This window comes from Stegastes partitus, unplaced genomic scaffold (assembly GCF_000690725.1).
Source record: "Stegastes partitus isolate 25-593 unplaced genomic scaffold, Stegastes_partitus-1.0.2 Scaffold20, whole genome shotgun sequence".
Classification (NCBI taxonomy): Eukaryota; Metazoa; Chordata; class Actinopteri; family Pomacentridae; genus Stegastes; species Stegastes partitus.
In genome coordinates this window covers 185,642-202,704 of record NW_007577751.1, presented here as the reverse complement: position 1 = coordinate 202,704, position 17,063 = coordinate 185,642, and the positions used below count along the sequence as shown (strand labels likewise).

Genomic DNA, 17,063 nt, shown 5'->3' with positions numbered 1-17,063 from the left:
AGCAGAATACCTGAGCTCGGCTCCATTCATATGAGTCCGGAGAGTAGCCGGTCCCCCGCAGGCCGATCTGGACGACTCTCTTACAGTCCAGAAGCCCTTCCTCCACACAGCGTCTGAATGGAGTCCCGTGGCCTATCTTCTCCCCCAAGACCACGTCACTGGTGTCAGCGTGAGCATCCACGTGGACCAAACCCACTGGACCATACCTGACAAATTATTACAGAGCTGACTGAATGAGGGCTAACGAGACAGCAAATGAAAGTGTTCAGGGAAGATAACGTTTAACTTCAGAAGGCATTCATCTACTAAAAATGCAGTCGTGCATTAAAAAGGAACCCAGTATGATTACAGCTGCTGGTCAGGTGAACTATTTAGCCAAGAAACAGTTGTACAGTGTCCTCTGTTACTCTGGAGGAGCTTTTAAAACCTCAATGGCAGGAATTTTACTAATATGCTAGAGTAGGACTTTAAGTCACACAGTTCATTGTTGGTCAATCAACAGACGACACAAACAATCACAAATGCTTTTTAATTTTAGAATTTACAGCTTTTCTCTTTTTTTGGTAGCAAACTAAACATGTTTCCGTATTTTGCTTGCGAATTTATTTATGTAGCTTAATCATCTTCACTACGTTTATACTTTGTACTGCTAGTGGACTAGATTTTAGGGGTAAATATTGTACTTTTTCATCCACTTCATGAATCATTTCTATTAAGATTTGCATATAAAGCACATGACAGGTTGATAAAATATGAAGCAGAATATTAAGTTTACCTTGACAGCATGAAAATACAGTTGGGTGTTGCAATGTTTAGACTTTTACTAATTAGAATTCTGAATGTAAGATTTATAATACTTACAATAGCAAATTATTTTTGGTGCTTTTATTCATGTTTAACCACTGATTTTTAATTCTGCACATAAAAATAAGATAGCTAACATAGGGAAATGTGAATAAGACTGAACTAAACAAAGGCATCTTTTATCAATAAACTTATCAATAAACCTAGGAAGCTTTGCCTGACCTAGTTCAGGTGTAATCTTAACATCTGATAAAATGAATCTGTGTCAAACTTACTTCTCAGCAACAGCTTGCAGGATTGGATAAGCAATTGTGTGATCGCCACCTGCAGACACAAACATTTCCTGAATAGCTGACCTTTGATCAAGCACTCTCTACAGTTTATAGGGTTCTTTACAAGGCTTATAATTAAAACGATATTGCAGAGCTTCCTTTCATTTGCCCTCTTTGAGAACCGGTGTGGATAAATTATGTAAACACGACTCTTTAGGGGATGTTTCTCGTTGTTTTGCCTCGAGTTACGCTCACCCATAGTCAGCGGAATACAGCCAGTCGCCACGATCTTTCTGTAGGCCTCCCTGATGCGCTTGCAGGTGTCCTTCAGGTCATACATATTCACGTTCACATCTCCAATATCCGCCACCATGAGGGACTCATAAGGTGCTGCCCTGGTGCCGCTGTTGTAAGCCCTCAGGAGGGCAGACTCTACTCTGATGTGCCGCGGACCAAACCTGTGGAGGGAATATCTGGTAATAAATGTCAGCTCTGCAGTCTGAGGCTGAGATCAATGTAGATCAGTCTGGATTCTTATTATGAACAAAGTGCCAGTGCTTGAGTACAAAACAGATATTTTACTTGAGAATGTACTTTTAGGTCTCAGTTACACCATTTTTAGCAGAATTTATTTATTTATTGTTTCACAGTGAAAGTAAAATTCAGAATGCAGGACTTCTACTTTTTTGTGCTTTTACTGATGTTAGATTTTTTTCTGCACATATACACTGTAAAAATAAAAATAAATAAATAAAAAACACCATTAACTGATTGACTGTAAATTTGTGAACAATTTTCTGTTATTTTACAGATTTTCCTCATTTTGTTAACTGACAGATAGTATCAAGTAAAATCAAAAAGAAAATTCATTAATTCACATGTTAATGGTACAAAATAAAATGCCTAGCCACATTAAAGATCTGTGTTTTAACACATGGTAATTCTTTCTTTTACATTTGATCATTATTTTTCCCCCCATTCTTCTTTTTTTTTTTTTTTACTGCATTTAAATTCACAATAACAAAAAAGAATCTAAATTATTTGACAGGAATGTGCCATTATTAGAAAGACTTTTTTTAAACGGTCATTTTTAAAGTGTTATTTTCCAGATTTTACTTGGTTTGTTAAATTATAAATAATGTCTAGTAAAATCATGGGGAAAAGTGTTAATTCATGTTATCCATAAAAAAAAAAAAATTAAACTTAATTAAAATAGCAAAAAATTTAATTAAATCATATTTTAGAGATTTTTTCCATTATTAGAAAGAAAAATTATCTATATTGAGGAATGACAGTTTCAACCTCCAGCCCCTGCATTTTTACAAATGGTAATTCGATTTATAGCAAATAAAATCTAAAAATTCTAAAATTTATGTTTAGCTTTGCTTTAAAAAAATATATACATATTGCGTTACAGATATTTGTAATCTATTGTATTCTATTGTACATGTACTTTCTGGCATCCTTGCTGCCAGATATTCTTCTTTTTCTCTTTTTTTATAAACTAAGTTTGTTTTTTTTTTTGTTTTTTTACAGTGAAGATAGGACCACTGACATGAAAGAACGGAACAGGCCTAAACTTGAGTGCAGTTCAAGTTGTCCGTACAAATGAGAAAACAGTAGCTGTTGTGGTGCTACAACAACGTGACTCTGTGCTGCAGCATACAATCAGTACACAGTGTGTGATTATTGTGGTCAGCTGCTACGAGCCCACACTGTGGAGCAGCAGCTGCAGAGAAGCACTCCACCTGGCTCCAGGTCGGTTCGACGTCCCGGTGTCAATCGGGACTCCGATAAACGCCGCGTCGAGTCCGTCTGCGGTTTCCTGGTGTGGCAGCTTGGCCATGGTGGGGATCCCCGACACCCGGGCCACGAACTCGGCGCTCGTTGGCACATTGTAGCGTTTCCCTGAACTCTTTCTGCTGGCCGTTACGCACAGACTCCGTGTGTCGCTGCGCAGAAACAAAGTTTGTCTTGCAGGTAAAGAGGAGAACAAGTCGGCTGCAGCAACAGCGCGACTTAAACTCAGCTTCCTCCAAACTGCGAACATGCTGTCAGCTTGCAGACTGTGATATGAAGCTGTGTCAGCTGGGGAGAAATAAACCTTCAGCGGATACCTTAGTGCCACTTTGGAAGCTCGTAATATTTGATTCCGCATCGTGATGGCAGCAAACCCGTCAGAGTGTTTCATATCTAATTAAACATTTAATTTGTGATTAAATCCCTAAATGGTGTTAAATGCAGCACATACATTTTGCACAGCACACAACTAATCAGGTGGTCGGGATACATTTATTTACTTTCCTTTTGTCGGGCATTTGGTTTTAAAAGTTACGACCCGATTGTGAGCCTGAAGGCACCATGAGTCCAAAAATCAGGAAGGCGGGGCAGCTGTGGAACCACACACCATGTCAACAAGAAGACCAACATTCAGCATGAATACAACATAAAATGAGAGTCCAATCCAGTCTGTTGTGATTCTGAGTCTGAAGTTGATTTTTTTAACCTCAATCAGAATTTGGACTCAGTCATTAAAAATAATGATATAAGTCTAGATTGACTTGTGCATGGTGGGAAAATGCAAAAGCAGATAGATAACTTCCACTGAGTTCACCTGAGCTAGATGAAAAAACACTATTTAAAAAGAAATTATACCCATGTGCATAAAAAGCATTGTACTAGATTTTAACAAATAAATGAATACAGTAAGGCTCCAGCCCCCCGCGACCCTCGTGAGGATTTAGCGATGTATAGATAATGGATGAAAAAAATACTCCAACTAAGTCCATCCTCTGGTGGGTAGGGGGGGTTTGGAGCCTAATCCCAGCTGACTTAGAGTGACCTTGACCCTTGCCAGTCCCTCACACGGCCAACACACAGAGACAGACAACCAAGCACACTCACGTTCACACCTACAGACAATGTAGGATTACCAGTTAATCTAGTCTAGTTTTCTGATTCAGAGTAGCAGCTGTAGCACACTGTGAAGTCTGGTTTAAATGTAGTAAATCAAAGTTTTGAATTACAAGGTTACATTTATGAGTTAAAAGGTGAAGATTTGACACTAAGTAAAATTGTTGACAGTCATTCTTATAATTCTGACTTAATAAATCCAAACAGACTTACTGTGAGAATTTTTAACCTTTACAGTGCCAAACTTTCAAACACTGGCTTTTATACGATTCTAACAGTGTGTTTGTTAACGAGTTTTCAGTCACACCACAAACTCTGTTTCTGCCTCCAGATCTCTGTGAAGTAAAATATTGTTTAACAACTGTACATAACTGGTCTCTGATTACAAAAGCTTTTATACTTTTTCTGACTGTATTTTATGTGATATGTCATTTTGCTATTTTCATTTGCATAAACATGCAGCTAAGATTCACTGAAACACAGTTGCCTTTACCTCCAGTATATTTTGTCACTAATAAAGTAAGATAAGTAAATGGTACTTTATAAACTGCTGTGGAGGTACAGACACCTGATTATAAAATCAGTCTTTAAAAGTACTTACTAAATCTATAGCTTTGTAACTGTTCAGATGTTTTATTGACAATATTTAATATATTAGAGTCAACTACAAGAAAGCTGCCAAAAAGAATAAAAGTATTAAAACGTTATCAATTTATTTGTGATGTTTCACATTCATTATTCATTTTAATACATTTCTTAAAGAAATCCTTTTGTCTTCCTCTGATGCAAAGTGTACATTAGACCAGCAATGATTAGCAGCAACGATTAATTAGTCCATCAATAGAAAAATAATTTATAACTATTTTGCTCATTTTGAGTAATTTCAGAGGAAAATCTATAAAAAAATTCTTTGATTTCAAAAAGTCACATTTGAATAGTTTCTGGTTTCCACATATTTTGTGACAGTAAACTCTGTATAACTGGGTTTTGGACCTGATCAAATCACTCTGAGCTGATGACTTTTGAGGGGAAGGAAACCGATGACTTAACAAGTAGCCACAATTCTAATAAAAAAATAAAAGATTTTTAAAAAAGCAAACCAAAACACTGTAATGACTCTATGAGAACTTTAGGTTTGGTTGCCCTTTTGTTAAATACCTCCAGCTAAAACTACACTCTGAAAAATAATGGCCTCAACAAAAAAATTAAGGCAACGTCATTTATTAGAGTTGACTCAAATAATTCCAAGGGCTAGGTGTGAGGCCCAGGATTGAGATCCCAGAAGCAGCCACTAACAAAGAACACTGGCCCGGCGTAAGCAATATAAAAGACTCTATGATAAGAAATGCTGTAATCTGGTGATTGTTTAAATATGAAATGGTTATTTTCACACTGCAATGAATTAAAGGTGATTTAGTCTAACCATTGAATTAAAGCTGCATAGTTAAAGATGAGAGAAGAGGGGAAAATATCAAGAGAGCAAGAAAGGTTAGTGTCTTTAAAACAGCTCATGTTTGGACATGTCATATGAGGCCACTGTCCACCTTGGCAGAATGAACTAATTGATAAAGCAGTTAATGGTTCCTCTTTTAACCAGCATGTATCCTGTGATTGCCAAACTGTGCTCTTTGCTGTTATCAAACAAGTGATCAGATGCTAAGCTAATGACAAACTCATCAGGTGTGTGGGCTAAAGGTGAAGCGTCTATTAGAAATGTGTATGCATAATCAGAGGTATGTGCTAAGGATAAATTGTGTAATGGAAGTATGTGCGTGGAGGGGGAGAGTTGTGTGTGATTTAAGAGCTATGGGAGCGACAACAGTATTAAAAGGCATGACAAAGAGACTTCAGACGGAGTTCGTGGAGACTGCTCATGGAGACCGCTCGCGATGGAGATGGCGGAGTTCTTCACAGGACATCATTGGAGTTGAACTCTCTTCTACTGATTGAAGAAGTCCTGGTGGGTCTGCAAATTCTACTCAAGAGGAGCAGCAGAACCCCTTTCTGTGTTTTGCATGAAGAAGTATTCTTTTCCTTCCCCTAATGGATGCAAAAGGACTGCAGATCTAAACAGAGTCAAGACATCTCATCTCCCCCTGATTCAGGAGGGTTTTATCAGGACTGTACTGGGTTGCTGCATCACTGGAAAAGGACTCCTCCAGACGTAGGTCTAAACAGGGCTGAGTTGGCCAGCATGGGCCTAGCTGTCTGACTCTCTCCCTCCCTAAATTACTTATTAGGTTTCTATTTTAGAAAAATTCAGTTTTATAATTTTTCATCTCGAATCAATTGATTAAATCATATTTCAAAATATTTGAATGAATAATCAAGAGCTGTTGCTTTGCCCCTGCTAAAGGTTTGAGATAAATATTTAATCCTGCATTTAAAGATTATTTGTTTTGAAATTTTATTGGATTATTCACAGTATCTGATGGTAGTGAAAAGTCAGTCAATTATGTGCATGAGATCCTTTTCATGGTTCTTAAAGGTTATTCGAAGTCATGAGTAAAATAATATTTTTAAACATATCCCTGGGGTTCGTTGTCCCAAACGTATACATTTTAGCTGAGCAACTACCAAGTGCTCGATCCATTTAAGAGGAAAGCTGCCATCAGTGTGTCTGGTATGACTACTGAGGCTACTTAGTTGGGTCAACTATTAGAAGAAACGGGGTAGGCATTTGGATTAAGGCAGTTAGTAGCTAGGCGAGTTTCCTTGACACCAGCTTAAGCAGTTTTACAGAATCCTAGTAGGTCAAGGGCCTGTAGGCGGATAGAACCTAACCCTAGAAACGGAGAGCTGGACCAGTAGCCCTGTCACAGGGCCGCGGATCAACACAACTCATTTGACAGTCCTCGAAGTTACATCAGTACATTAGGGTGATTTAACCCAAATAAATGATGCCGGCCCAACACAATTGCTCGATGCTGAAAGAAACCTATTAAGGCAAGCAAGCCATGTGTTCCAGGATTAATTGATTTGATGTAAACAATAATATTTGACTGTCTACTAACAAACTCTTTTGAGTGAATTTAATTCAATTATGGGAATTATTCTAGGGATTCTGTTGGATCAGCTTAATGCACTTGTTGTAGAAAGAAATGTGCTACGTCAATATAATTTATTAGTTTATTAATCTTATTTTTGTGCTTATGTGCAGACTGTATATAACCTACAATGACAGATTTTTTAAAATCTCAACATGAAATAATCTGATGTTAAATTGTTGAATATTTTGTTAATACAATATTTAATGATGCTCATCTTAAATACAATTATATTATACAAAGTTGCACTTTAGTAAATGTAACAGGGAGTTAGTTTCCCTTTTTTAAGTGTAAATACAGTAAGCATAGCTGGTAAAATTTGGACAACAGAGTTTATTGTATGAATTAACATGCATTAAATCATTTTTTCCCTTCTGCCACTTTTGAATTAGTGGCATCTTCAGTTAAGTTTGTGCATCCCTGCACCAAATTCTTCCATTTTCCAATCGAGGCACAAGAGGGGTGTGAGGGTCTTATGATTTCGTGTTGCTTGGATACACAAATGGGGAACGGTTGTGGTGGTGTTGCAACAGACGGAGGAGGGTTTTCAGTTTGCGCACTTCACCTGCGCGTCATCAGAGCAGCTTCAGCCACCGCGCACCTCGGACGCAAACGCTCCTCAGACTTGTCGCATTACATTACATAATATCGACGAGCCATCATGGTAAGTACGATTTTAACGTTGATTTCTATCATATTATTTGCACATGAATTGCATTGAAATTCTAATTTATGGCCGCTGATACGGAAAGTAGGTCGCTGTTGTGAGGCGTCTCCAACGATGCGCTCGCTTGTCTTGCTTTATCCTGCAGCCCGTTATGACTAGAAATCGTTTAATTGTCAATTTAAATGATGCGAGACCTCGAAAATTCGTTAGATTTGCACCTAGGTAAAGCAATGCATTCCTGCACTGGAAAACGCCTAATCCTCTTCCCACGTAACTGGTATAAATCAGCTTAGATAACTTTGCCTGACCATGCATTGCCAGTTCGTCAACCTGATTTTCTGGCCCCTTTACGCAGCAGTTATATAAATGTATGTTACATCTATTTATTGTCCACAGATGATTTTGTGATGATGTTGTGTTAATCTCATATCAAATAATAAATCCCACTATATCTGTGTGCCATTGAATTATAAGCCACCTAACGCATCTATATTTAGATGCTGTAAAATATATAATAAAATCAAATTCTATTGCACAAAACCTCAGAGGAGAATCTGAATGTGGCTTTTTAAAGAGACAGCCCACTGCAATGTGTCTGACCTAGATAATCCCCCTCTCTCTACAGTAATCCTATACGCAATAGACAGTTTTGTGTCGCAGCACCAAAATGCTCAGGCTTCTCTAGAATAAATGACCTCATTCATTATCATAGGAATTACACAGTGTCGTTATAATCAAGGTTTTTCATGCAAGGAGGGGAGACACATTTATTTTATTTAAAAAAATAATAAAATAGTGCCACAGTTGCATGGTTTTAATTGTAACCTTGACAAATGTCTCCAATTCCTCCTTTTTAATTAGCAGCAACTGCTCTAGAAATCTCCTCCTCTCCTCATCACAAGCACAAGACTCAACTTATTTTTAATCCAAATCTTCTTTCTCTTCCCCCCAGCGTGAGTGCATTTCCATCCACGTTGGTCAGGCTGGTGTCCAGATTGGCAATGCCTGCTGGGAGCTTTACTGCTTGGAACACGGGATCCAGCCTGATGGACAGATGCCCAGTGACAAAGCCATCGGCGGAGGAGACGATTCCTTCAACACCTTCTTCAGTGAGACTGGAGCTGGAAAACACGTCCCCAGGGCTGTGTTTGTGGACCTGGAGCCCACCGTCATTGGTAAACTCAACGAAATAGACATCACAGTTGCCTACTGATTTAATTTAATCAGATTCTTGCATCATTGCTGATTAAATCTGCCTCCTTAGATGAGGTGCGCACTGGGACCTATCGCCAGCTGTTCCACCCTGAGCAGCTGATCACTGGCAAGGAGGATGCAGCCAACAACTATGCCCGTGGACACTACACCATCGGTAAAGAGATCATCGATCTGGTTCTGGACAGGATCCGCAAACTGGTGGGTAAATTCAGAACAGAAGATGCACAGAATAGCAAACTAACTCACATAACTATGTTTCATACCTGGTTGCTGTCTCTCCCTCTCTGTCCTCAGGCTGACCAGTGCACTGGCCTTCAGGGCTTCCTGGTGTTCCACAGCTTTGGTGGAGGCACTGGCTCTGGTTTCACCTCCCTGCTGATGGAGCGTCTCTCTGTTGACTATGGCAAGAAGTCCAAGCTCGAGTTCTCCATCTACCCAGCCCCCCAGGTTTCCACTGCTGTGGTGGAGCCCTACAACTCCATCCTGACCACCCACACCACCCTGGAGCACTCCGACTGTGCCTTCATGGTGGATAACGAGGCCATTTACGATATCTGTCGCAGGAACCTCGACATCGAGCGTCCCACTTACACCAACTTGAACAGGCTGATCAGTCAGATTGTGTCCTCCATCACTGCTTCTCTTCGTTTCGATGGCGCCCTTAATGTTGATCTGACTGAGTTCCAGACCAACTTGGTGCCATATCCCCGTATCCACTTCCCCCTGGCCACCTACGCCCCTGTCATCTCTGCTGAGAAAGCCTACCATGAGCAGCTCTCAGTGGCTGAGATCACAAACGCCTGCTTTGAGCCGGCCAATCAGATGGTGAAGTGTGACCCTCGCCACGGCAAATACATGGCCTGCTGCCTCTTGTACCGTGGCGATGTGGTACCCAAAGATGTCAATGCTGCCATTGCCACAATCAAAACCAAGCGCTCCATCCAGTTTGTGGACTGGTGCCCCACTGGTTTCAAGGTTGGCATCAACTACCAGCCGCCCACCGTGGTTCCTGGTGGAGATCTGGCCAAGGTCCAGAGGGCTGTGTGCATGCTGAGCAACACCACTGCTATTGCAGAGGCCTGGGCTCGGCTCGATCACAAGTTTGACCTGATGTACGCTAAGCGTGCCTTTGTTCACTGGTATGTAGGTGAGGGTATGGAGGAGGGAGAGTTCTCTGAGGCCAGAGAGGATATGGCAGCTCTGGAGAAGGATTACGAGGAGGTTGGAGTTGACTCCATTGAGGGTGAGGGAGAGGAGGAAGGAGAGGAGTATTAAACGAGTATAGGAGGGCGTTAGCCAGGAAACTCCAGTGTGTTCCTAAATACATTCCAAACAGAAATGTTTGTTAATTACCAGTTTGAGTGTGTTCAGAGTAAAAATTGCCAGTTTGGCTCTGTCTTAAATAAAGTTCCTGTAATGTGAAGTTGTTTGTGTTATTTTTCAAACCTGCTCTATTTTAATTTTTAGTGAATACTCACAACTGCTAGTTGCAGGTGATAAATATTGTTTGCGTGTTTACTATTTCTATGGAGCTGCTTTATGTTTGTCTTAAACCCAGTGAAAAATTCCATAGGAGATCAGCTACAGAACTTAAAGACAAAGGCATTCAGGATCAGCCTGCAAGGACATGTACGTTTAAAAACAGTGTTAAGACAGACAAAATCCTTGTAATTTCATTGTAGAACCACTGGTCTGACACACCTTTAGTCAGTTTAGAATAAGTCTACTAATGAGTGAAAAGACATTCAGTGCTCTTTCAGACCCTTTTATTCTCAAACACACCCAAAAAATCTACATATATCCAAAATATTTCTCTAAATCTTTTGTATGAAACCATTTACACACTCCTTATCTTGCACCTCCAACTATTCACACAATTTTGTGATATTTCAGGAAGCACATTGTAGACTTAACTAGTTGATAGCAAATCATAGTGTAGTGTGAATGGTTAAGTTCCTACATTCAGTTTACCGCCTATTAGGTATCATATATAAGCTGGCAACAAAACAAAAATCAGAAAGCCACACTGACAGATCTGAGCATGTGCAAACATGGACATAAAGTGCAAACAGAAATGGGCCACTCTGCATGACTTACCCAAGATCATTGTGCTTGTTATGTACTAACATTTTAGAGAGATGTTCCATGAATTAAGTGTGCAGGATAAATGTAGTGGCTGCTAACCTAGACAGACACCCATTGGCAACCCTACACAGTAGAGTCTAGTACAATATATTGTTTCAGTTGAATCTAAAATATCTGCATTGGCCTCCACTTTCATCAGTACAAAACTTCTGCACAGTTGTAAAAATAAATGTGAGTGCGGGGCTTTGCCTTGCAAACATCTTAAAAGTGCATCAGAGCTTAAAAAAAATAATGCATCCACTGTCCACTCCATTCTCCACAGAATTACCAGCAGCCGTTACTACTAACAACGCGATTTTAAAAAAATTCTTAATACAGGGATGCTAAGGTGATTCCTACACCAGCAGAAGCCTCAATAGTCCTACATGCAATACATTAATGAGACATGCTGCATTTTGAACTTCTGCTAGTATAGTAGAGATGCTAAGTGAAACAAATTCACTAATTTGTGAAAACTTATTGTGGGAAATGCAAATCAACACCTTGGGAGCATAGAACAACACAGTTTTGGGAGAGGTAGACGCATCAAAAGGGTGAATTGTACCATTTCACAATAAATGCAGAGATGTCACGTAACAGTATAAGAGTGCTGGGGTTTTGCTCCACTACACATCCATTAGGTGTTCTGGATAAGTCTACAAACACTACAACTAGAGATGTCTGAGTGAATATTAAAGCAAGACTTAACTCTATAGGCTCCCAGTTTAACCACACTCTAAGTTATGCATCTGAGTGAATCTATGCAGACAGTATGCAGGCCTGTTCCCGCCCATAGAGGAGGAAGCCTACAGCAGTGCGTAGGTCCTCCAGGTCCAGGTTGGACAGGAAGCTCCTCTGAAGCTCCGCCTCCACCTTGTTCCCACTGGGTCCGCTGCATCCCTTCAGAAGAACCACAGCAGACTGGCACAGCAACCAATCAGCCAGCTTCCTCATGCCAGCGCTGTCCTGATTGGCCAGGGCCCTCCGACCCCAGAGGCTGAGATGTAGCATGTTAGCTGCCACACGGGCACTGGGGCGCTGCAGAGTAAGAATAACATAGATGAGTAGGGTGCTATCAGTTAATGATGGTCAGTCATTACAGTGAGCCACTGGACAAAACAAACATGATCACATTCATTTAAAACAAGAGGATACACATATCTATGACTGCTTAATCACTAATACGCGAATGAGTGCAAAATCAATTATATTTAAAGCTGTTCTAATCTGTATTTTATCAGGAAATTGGCAAAAATAACTATGTGCAATGTAACAGGAGCTGCTTCTAGGAACCCACAGAAAATGAATTCATACACTGTTAATCCCTCCAAGGCTTTAAGTATTTTCATTATTTGACTCATTTCTCTTTTACAGCCTACAATATCACTGTTTTTGTTCACTTTCATTAAAAAGCTCCGATGACCCTTGATGCCACTTGGCCACATCGTGGAACATTTAGGGGCTAAAGAAGCTCAGGATTTGGTGGAGACTGTGGCATGCTTCATTAGGTAAACTCCAAAGCACTAGTCTTCCACTATGTACACAACATTACCAGACCCAATCATTGTACACTACATAAAAATACAGCATGTTCCTAGTTTTAAGTAAAAACTATTGCACAGACTCCAAGTGGCCAAAAAAGTCAACTGGTACAGGTTATTTTTACAACCATTTAACGTGATTCATGTCTAATTCATGTATAACTGACCTAATTTACAAGAAAAAACAAGACTGAAAGTACTCCAATTTGATGACACTTTATAATCACAATGTTTGAATTGAATGATAAAAGAATGTTACTTCAAGAGTGTTGTTGTATCTGTAGACACCCTGTTCAATCACATCAATCATGAACAGACAAATCCCTCACAACTCCTGCTGTACCTTGCCTGGGTTCCTCCTGAGGAGTAATCGTATCACCAACTGCACATCAGCTGGAACACCAGAGGGCAGAGAAGGGAGCTGCTTCTCCTGGTAATTCCTGCTTTCCAGCCCCCCTGCTCGATAGAATGGGTTTTGCTGTCCGAATATCTCATAGGAAATTGCACCCACAGCCCAGGCATCAGCCTTGCTGTAGTCAATCACCGCACCACATCCCGGAACTGCAGTGGTCACCTAATGGCAGAAAATTGGTGGTATTTAAAAGTGTGGTCAGTTGTGTTTAAATGAGAAATTTTATTTGTGTCAAACTGCATTTAGCACAATATAAACATACAGTTCGGCTACTACACTATAATGTAATTTAATGTATAATGTAATTTGAGCAAACCACGTCTGGTTATATCCAGTGTAGGGGGTAATTCTGTTTCAACGTATTATTCTTGTGTATACTATACTGAGGGACATATTGTCCATGCGGATTGGTCATATCAAAGTTTTAACTGTGTTATATGATGTTTCTGTCTATGTGTATAGACATCTTACTGCCAGAAGGCCATAGCATGCATCTTCTTTTACCATCTCCCCCTGCTAAATGCATGCTTCATTCCTGACATTTAAACAAGTGCAAGATGTAACAGTGGCCCAAAACAGATGGATCAGCGACTGCTGACTACTTAATTACAATAAAGAACTATTCAAGCCTACCTCAGGAGCCATAAGGGAGGCATTTCCCCCTCTGCTGACCCAGACACTGTTGAAGGGCAGCTGCAGATTAGAGTCATTCTGGGCCAGACAGCAGCCAAAGTCAGAAATCACTAAACGAGGGCAACCATCTGAATAAAAGCAAAATCATATTACCACAAATGATAGAAACAAAGCTCAACTTGACGTAATTAATATTTGTGTTTCAACTGTTCTGCTGAGCGAATGTTTCTCTGACCTGAGTCGAACTCCAGCAGCACGTTGTCCGATTTGAGATCCCTGTGAGCAACACCCTGTCTGCACAGGTGGTCGACCCCTTCGAGGAGCTGCAGGACCATCAGGGAGCCCTGCCTGCGGCCTGGTGTGGAAACTTCCAGGTACTGTCGCAGCGTGCAGGGATAGCTATGAGACAGAAAAAGACAGGTTTTATCTGTAGTTATAGCTACGAACTGTGAAAAACATTGTAAAGTCTGAAGCGGATGCCTTCATAAAGCATTCTAATTCCCATCCAGGGTGAAAGATGGCAGGTCTTACTTCTTCATGACCAGGAAAAGAGTGCGGTTGTTGCCCAGGCCGGCAGGGTTCAGTCTGGCTGGTAGCACATCTGGATACTCTTCCTGGGCACCCGGTAGCAATGGGACGTCTGCTGTGAAAGCCCGGTACACTCTAATCACATTCGGGTGTGCTGACACTCTTTTGGGCAGGACACCAAAATGTCTGGATGTAAAGAGATCACAGCAATTCATGAGCATGTTTCTATCCTTGTGTCAATACTGAAGGACAGGACTGAAAGTACTGAGGACATAATATTTACCCATCCAGAGCAATTTGTTCTTTGTCCTGCTTTAAGGCAAGAGGGCCTGCAGGCACCAGCTCCTGAGACATGGATTTTAATATTGCCTCACTTGATGATCCCGCCTGCAAGCAAACAGCATAAACAAAATATCTGTCAGTACTGATGTGGGCTTGTCTTCTGTTTGCTTTTCCACTAAGGGTTAATAACTATATTAGTTAATGAATTATCTGTAATTAAATCTGTTGTAAATTACCCACCCCAAAGTTCCACATCATCTTGATAGCCAGAGGGAAGTTTCTCAGTGAGCAGCATGTCAGTGATCGAGTCGTCTGACTTTCCTCTTCATCATCTCTCATTTGCACCAGGGACTTTCTGTCAGTCTCCGTTGGGGGGGCAAACTGAGCTGCAGCCTCGTACACAGCCGCATTGGACCCTTTCCCGATCTGGTTCCCTATGAAGTAGTCCTCCAGTTTATACCCAGAGATGAACGGCTTGAGTGGGCCCTGGAATCTTTTCTTTCTGAATACAGCCTGCAGATTGGAAGAGATAATATTTAAGATACCTTAAAGTTGCTGTATGCACATCCCATCCCATCCTAAAGCCAGAGAAACAATAACAGGTTCAGTTAAAGAAAAGTATCTGCAATCTGTGCTCAAATTTTTAAACCATGACAAAAGAAAAAAAAATATATAAGTCATACTTGAGTAAACAAAAGCACTGCTTGGAATGAAAGGTCAAATGCAAACAAAAAAAAAAGAAAAAAAAGAAAGGTACACTAAGTTGTGAGTATAATTAGCGTATGTTTGGCATTATGTGACTAATACCAACACACACTGGTGTTTCCCAAAATGTCATTTGGTTCATAAAGATGGTCAAAATCCCTATTTTATTCTGATTAAGCTCTATAGATAGATATTTCTTAAACATTACAACAAGCTATATATGTAACTGTTATATATATGTTATATATAAACATAATGTACTGTAACCTCTTTCAAGCATAACCACAGTCACTTGCAATTACTACACAGGCTCCATCCAACTAATAATATGAGGGAAACTGACACATTAGCGCAAAAAGGTTGTATTTAAGTCTTGGTATCATCACAACACCACACCATAAGCAGACGGTCAGTGGTGGAACAAACACTTAAGTATTTTACACAAGTAAAAGCAGTTGGACAACAAAGTAAATTACTTCATATGAGAAATAGAAGAGGACAGAATAGAAATACTTTATTAATCCCTGAGGGGTTATTACAGCACAAAGAGTAAAGATACCACCACCATAAATACTGATTTTTTAAAAAAAGCAAAAACAACAATAAGAAAACATAAAATGCAAAATGTACAATATGCGTAATATAAACTCTAAACATCCTATGTGAAGTGTCTTAATGTCTTACATTAGAATTAAATTGCTACACAAGCACCAAGTGCAGAAGTACTTTTAGCTAAACTGAGTTAGAATCAAAAATAGACATCATTGATATTTTGCTTGTAGTTATTTTTATAAGTTTGTCATTTGGTTTGTATGTAAAATCTTGATTCGCAAAATAACTAATAGCTATGTATCATGTAGCTCAGCATAGGTAGCATAAATGTGACATTTTTAAATGCCTCAACATTATATGTATGATATTCTCGTAGTGGGGCTGCAAGCACTGTTGCCTCGCAGCTAGAAGGTCGCCGGTTCGTGTCCCGGTGGAGGCACCGGGATCTTTCTGCGTGGAGTTTGTATGTTCTCCCAGCAGTGTGGGTTCTCTCCGGGTTCTCCGGCTTCCTCCCACACATTCCAAAAACATGTTGAGGTTAATTGGTGATTCTAAATTGTCCGTAGGTGTGAATGTGAGTGTGCTTGGTTGTCTGTCTCTAAGTGTACCCTGTGATAGACTGGTGACCTGTCCAGGGTGTCCCCTGCCTTCACCCTGAGTCAGCTGGGATAGACTCCAGCCCCCCCGTGACCCTAATGAGGATTAAGAGGTGTATAGATAATGAATGGATATTCTCGAAGTTTAATCGTAATTACTGGACTTGTTCGAGTTTCTTGAAGACGTTTTACCTCTTCACCAGTCCTAACTGACAAGCTGGGAGTAGTTACGATTAAACTACGAGAATAACCGTGACCTGGATGACTGAGAATCTTCACAGACATGTATGTGTGATACTTTTCTCCTGATTCCATACCTGGATCTCCTGGCATGTCGCTGCAGTCTTCCTGTCATCCTCCAGCTGCTGTTCGATGAGACCCACACCGAGGCCGAAAGCCAAAAACACGGCCCTGTTACGCGGGGACGAGCCGGTAAACCTCCTCCTAAAGCCAGCGGACTGAAGCTGGGCTGCCAGGCCCTTCAGAGAGGTGCGGTAATAGCGGTACCGAGACGGCAGGAAAGCCTGAGGCTGAACGGTGCGGACCGACGGGCCTACACGGAAACGGTCAGCTCGGAGCTTCGCTGCGACTCGGCCACCTGACTTGAGGAGCCCCATCTGAAAGACCGACCGGCCCAACTCGAGCCCCCGGCTAATGGCGTGTTTCACAGACATAACTTACCGAGAAAGGTAACTTAAGCTGCTATAGAGGTCCCGTTTGTGTGTTAGCCTTTACCCACAACTAGCTCTCGCAAGGACACTGTGATGTAAAC

The 17,063-nt window shown here is 40.7% G+C and overlaps 3 protein-coding genes across 3 annotated transcripts in view; 1 reads left to right on the top strand and 2 right to left on the bottom strand.

The window, feature by feature from the left end:
• agmat (agmatinase (putative)) overlaps positions 1–3,166 on the bottom strand; it is a 5,499-nt gene extending 2,333 nt beyond the window's left edge. Inside the window, exons 1-4 of the mRNA XM_008293184.1 lie at positions 2,825–3,166; positions 1,332–1,534; positions 1,080–1,128; positions 11–206 (exon numbers count right to left, since the gene is read on the bottom strand). Of these exons, the coding sequence (XP_008291406.1) occupies positions 11–206; positions 1,080–1,128; positions 1,332–1,534; positions 2,825–3,126 (750 nt within the window). The 5' untranslated portion in view covers positions 3,127–3,166. The remainder of the gene's footprint in view (positions 1–10; positions 207–1,079; positions 1,129–1,331; positions 1,535–2,824) is intronic.
• Positions 3,167–7,617: 4,451 nt separating this feature from the next.
• LOC103365678 (tubulin alpha-1B chain) lies at positions 7,618–10,341 on the top strand. The gene is made up of 4 exons (XM_008293174.1): positions 7,618–7,700; positions 8,656–8,878; positions 8,968–9,116; positions 9,213–10,341. The coding sequence occupies exons 1-4, from the start codon at positions 7,698–7,700 to the stop codon at positions 10,191–10,193; spliced, it is 1,356 nt and encodes a 451-aa protein (XP_008291396.1). The 5' UTR covers positions 7,618–7,697; the 3' UTR covers positions 10,194–10,341.
• Positions 10,342–10,667: 326 nt separating this feature from the next.
• Positions 10,668–17,061, bottom strand: pink1 (PTEN induced kinase 1). Its single transcript, XM_008293162.1, has 8 exons — positions 16,609–17,061; positions 14,679–14,951; positions 14,440–14,543; positions 14,160–14,342; positions 13,864–14,027; positions 13,629–13,756; positions 12,927–13,157; positions 10,668–12,080 (listed from the first exon to the last, which is right to left on the bottom strand). The coding sequence occupies exons 1-8, from the start codon at positions 16,963–16,965 to the stop codon at positions 11,802–11,804; spliced, it is 1,719 nt and encodes a 572-aa protein (XP_008291384.1). The 5' UTR covers positions 16,966–17,061; the 3' UTR covers positions 10,668–11,801.
• Positions 17,062–17,063: the final 2 nt, after the last annotated feature.

Bases quoted from the DNA above. Each gene is read 5' to 3' on its own strand.
- LOC103365678 (XM_008293174.1), top strand. The intron at 8,879-8,967 runs GTAAACTCAACG...CTGCCTCCTTAG, and splicing joins CCTGGAGCCCACCGTCATTG to ATGAGGTGCGCACTGGGACC. The intron at 9,117-9,212 runs GTGGGTAAATTC...CTCTGTCCTCAG, and splicing joins TGGACAGGATCCGCAAACTG to GCTGACCAGTGCACTGGCCT.
- pink1 (XM_008293162.1), bottom strand. From the start codon at position 16,965: ATGTCTGTGAAACACGCCATTAGCCGGGGGCTCGAGTTGGGCCGGTCG. The intron at 14,544-14,678 runs GTGGGTAATTTA...GTTTGCTTGCAG, and splicing joins AGATGATGTGGAACTTTGGG to GCGGGATCATCAAGTGAGGC. The intron at 14,028-14,159 runs GTAAGACCTGCC...TCTGTCTCATAG, and splicing joins CTTTTCCTGGTCATGAAGAA to CTATCCCTGCACGCTGCGAC.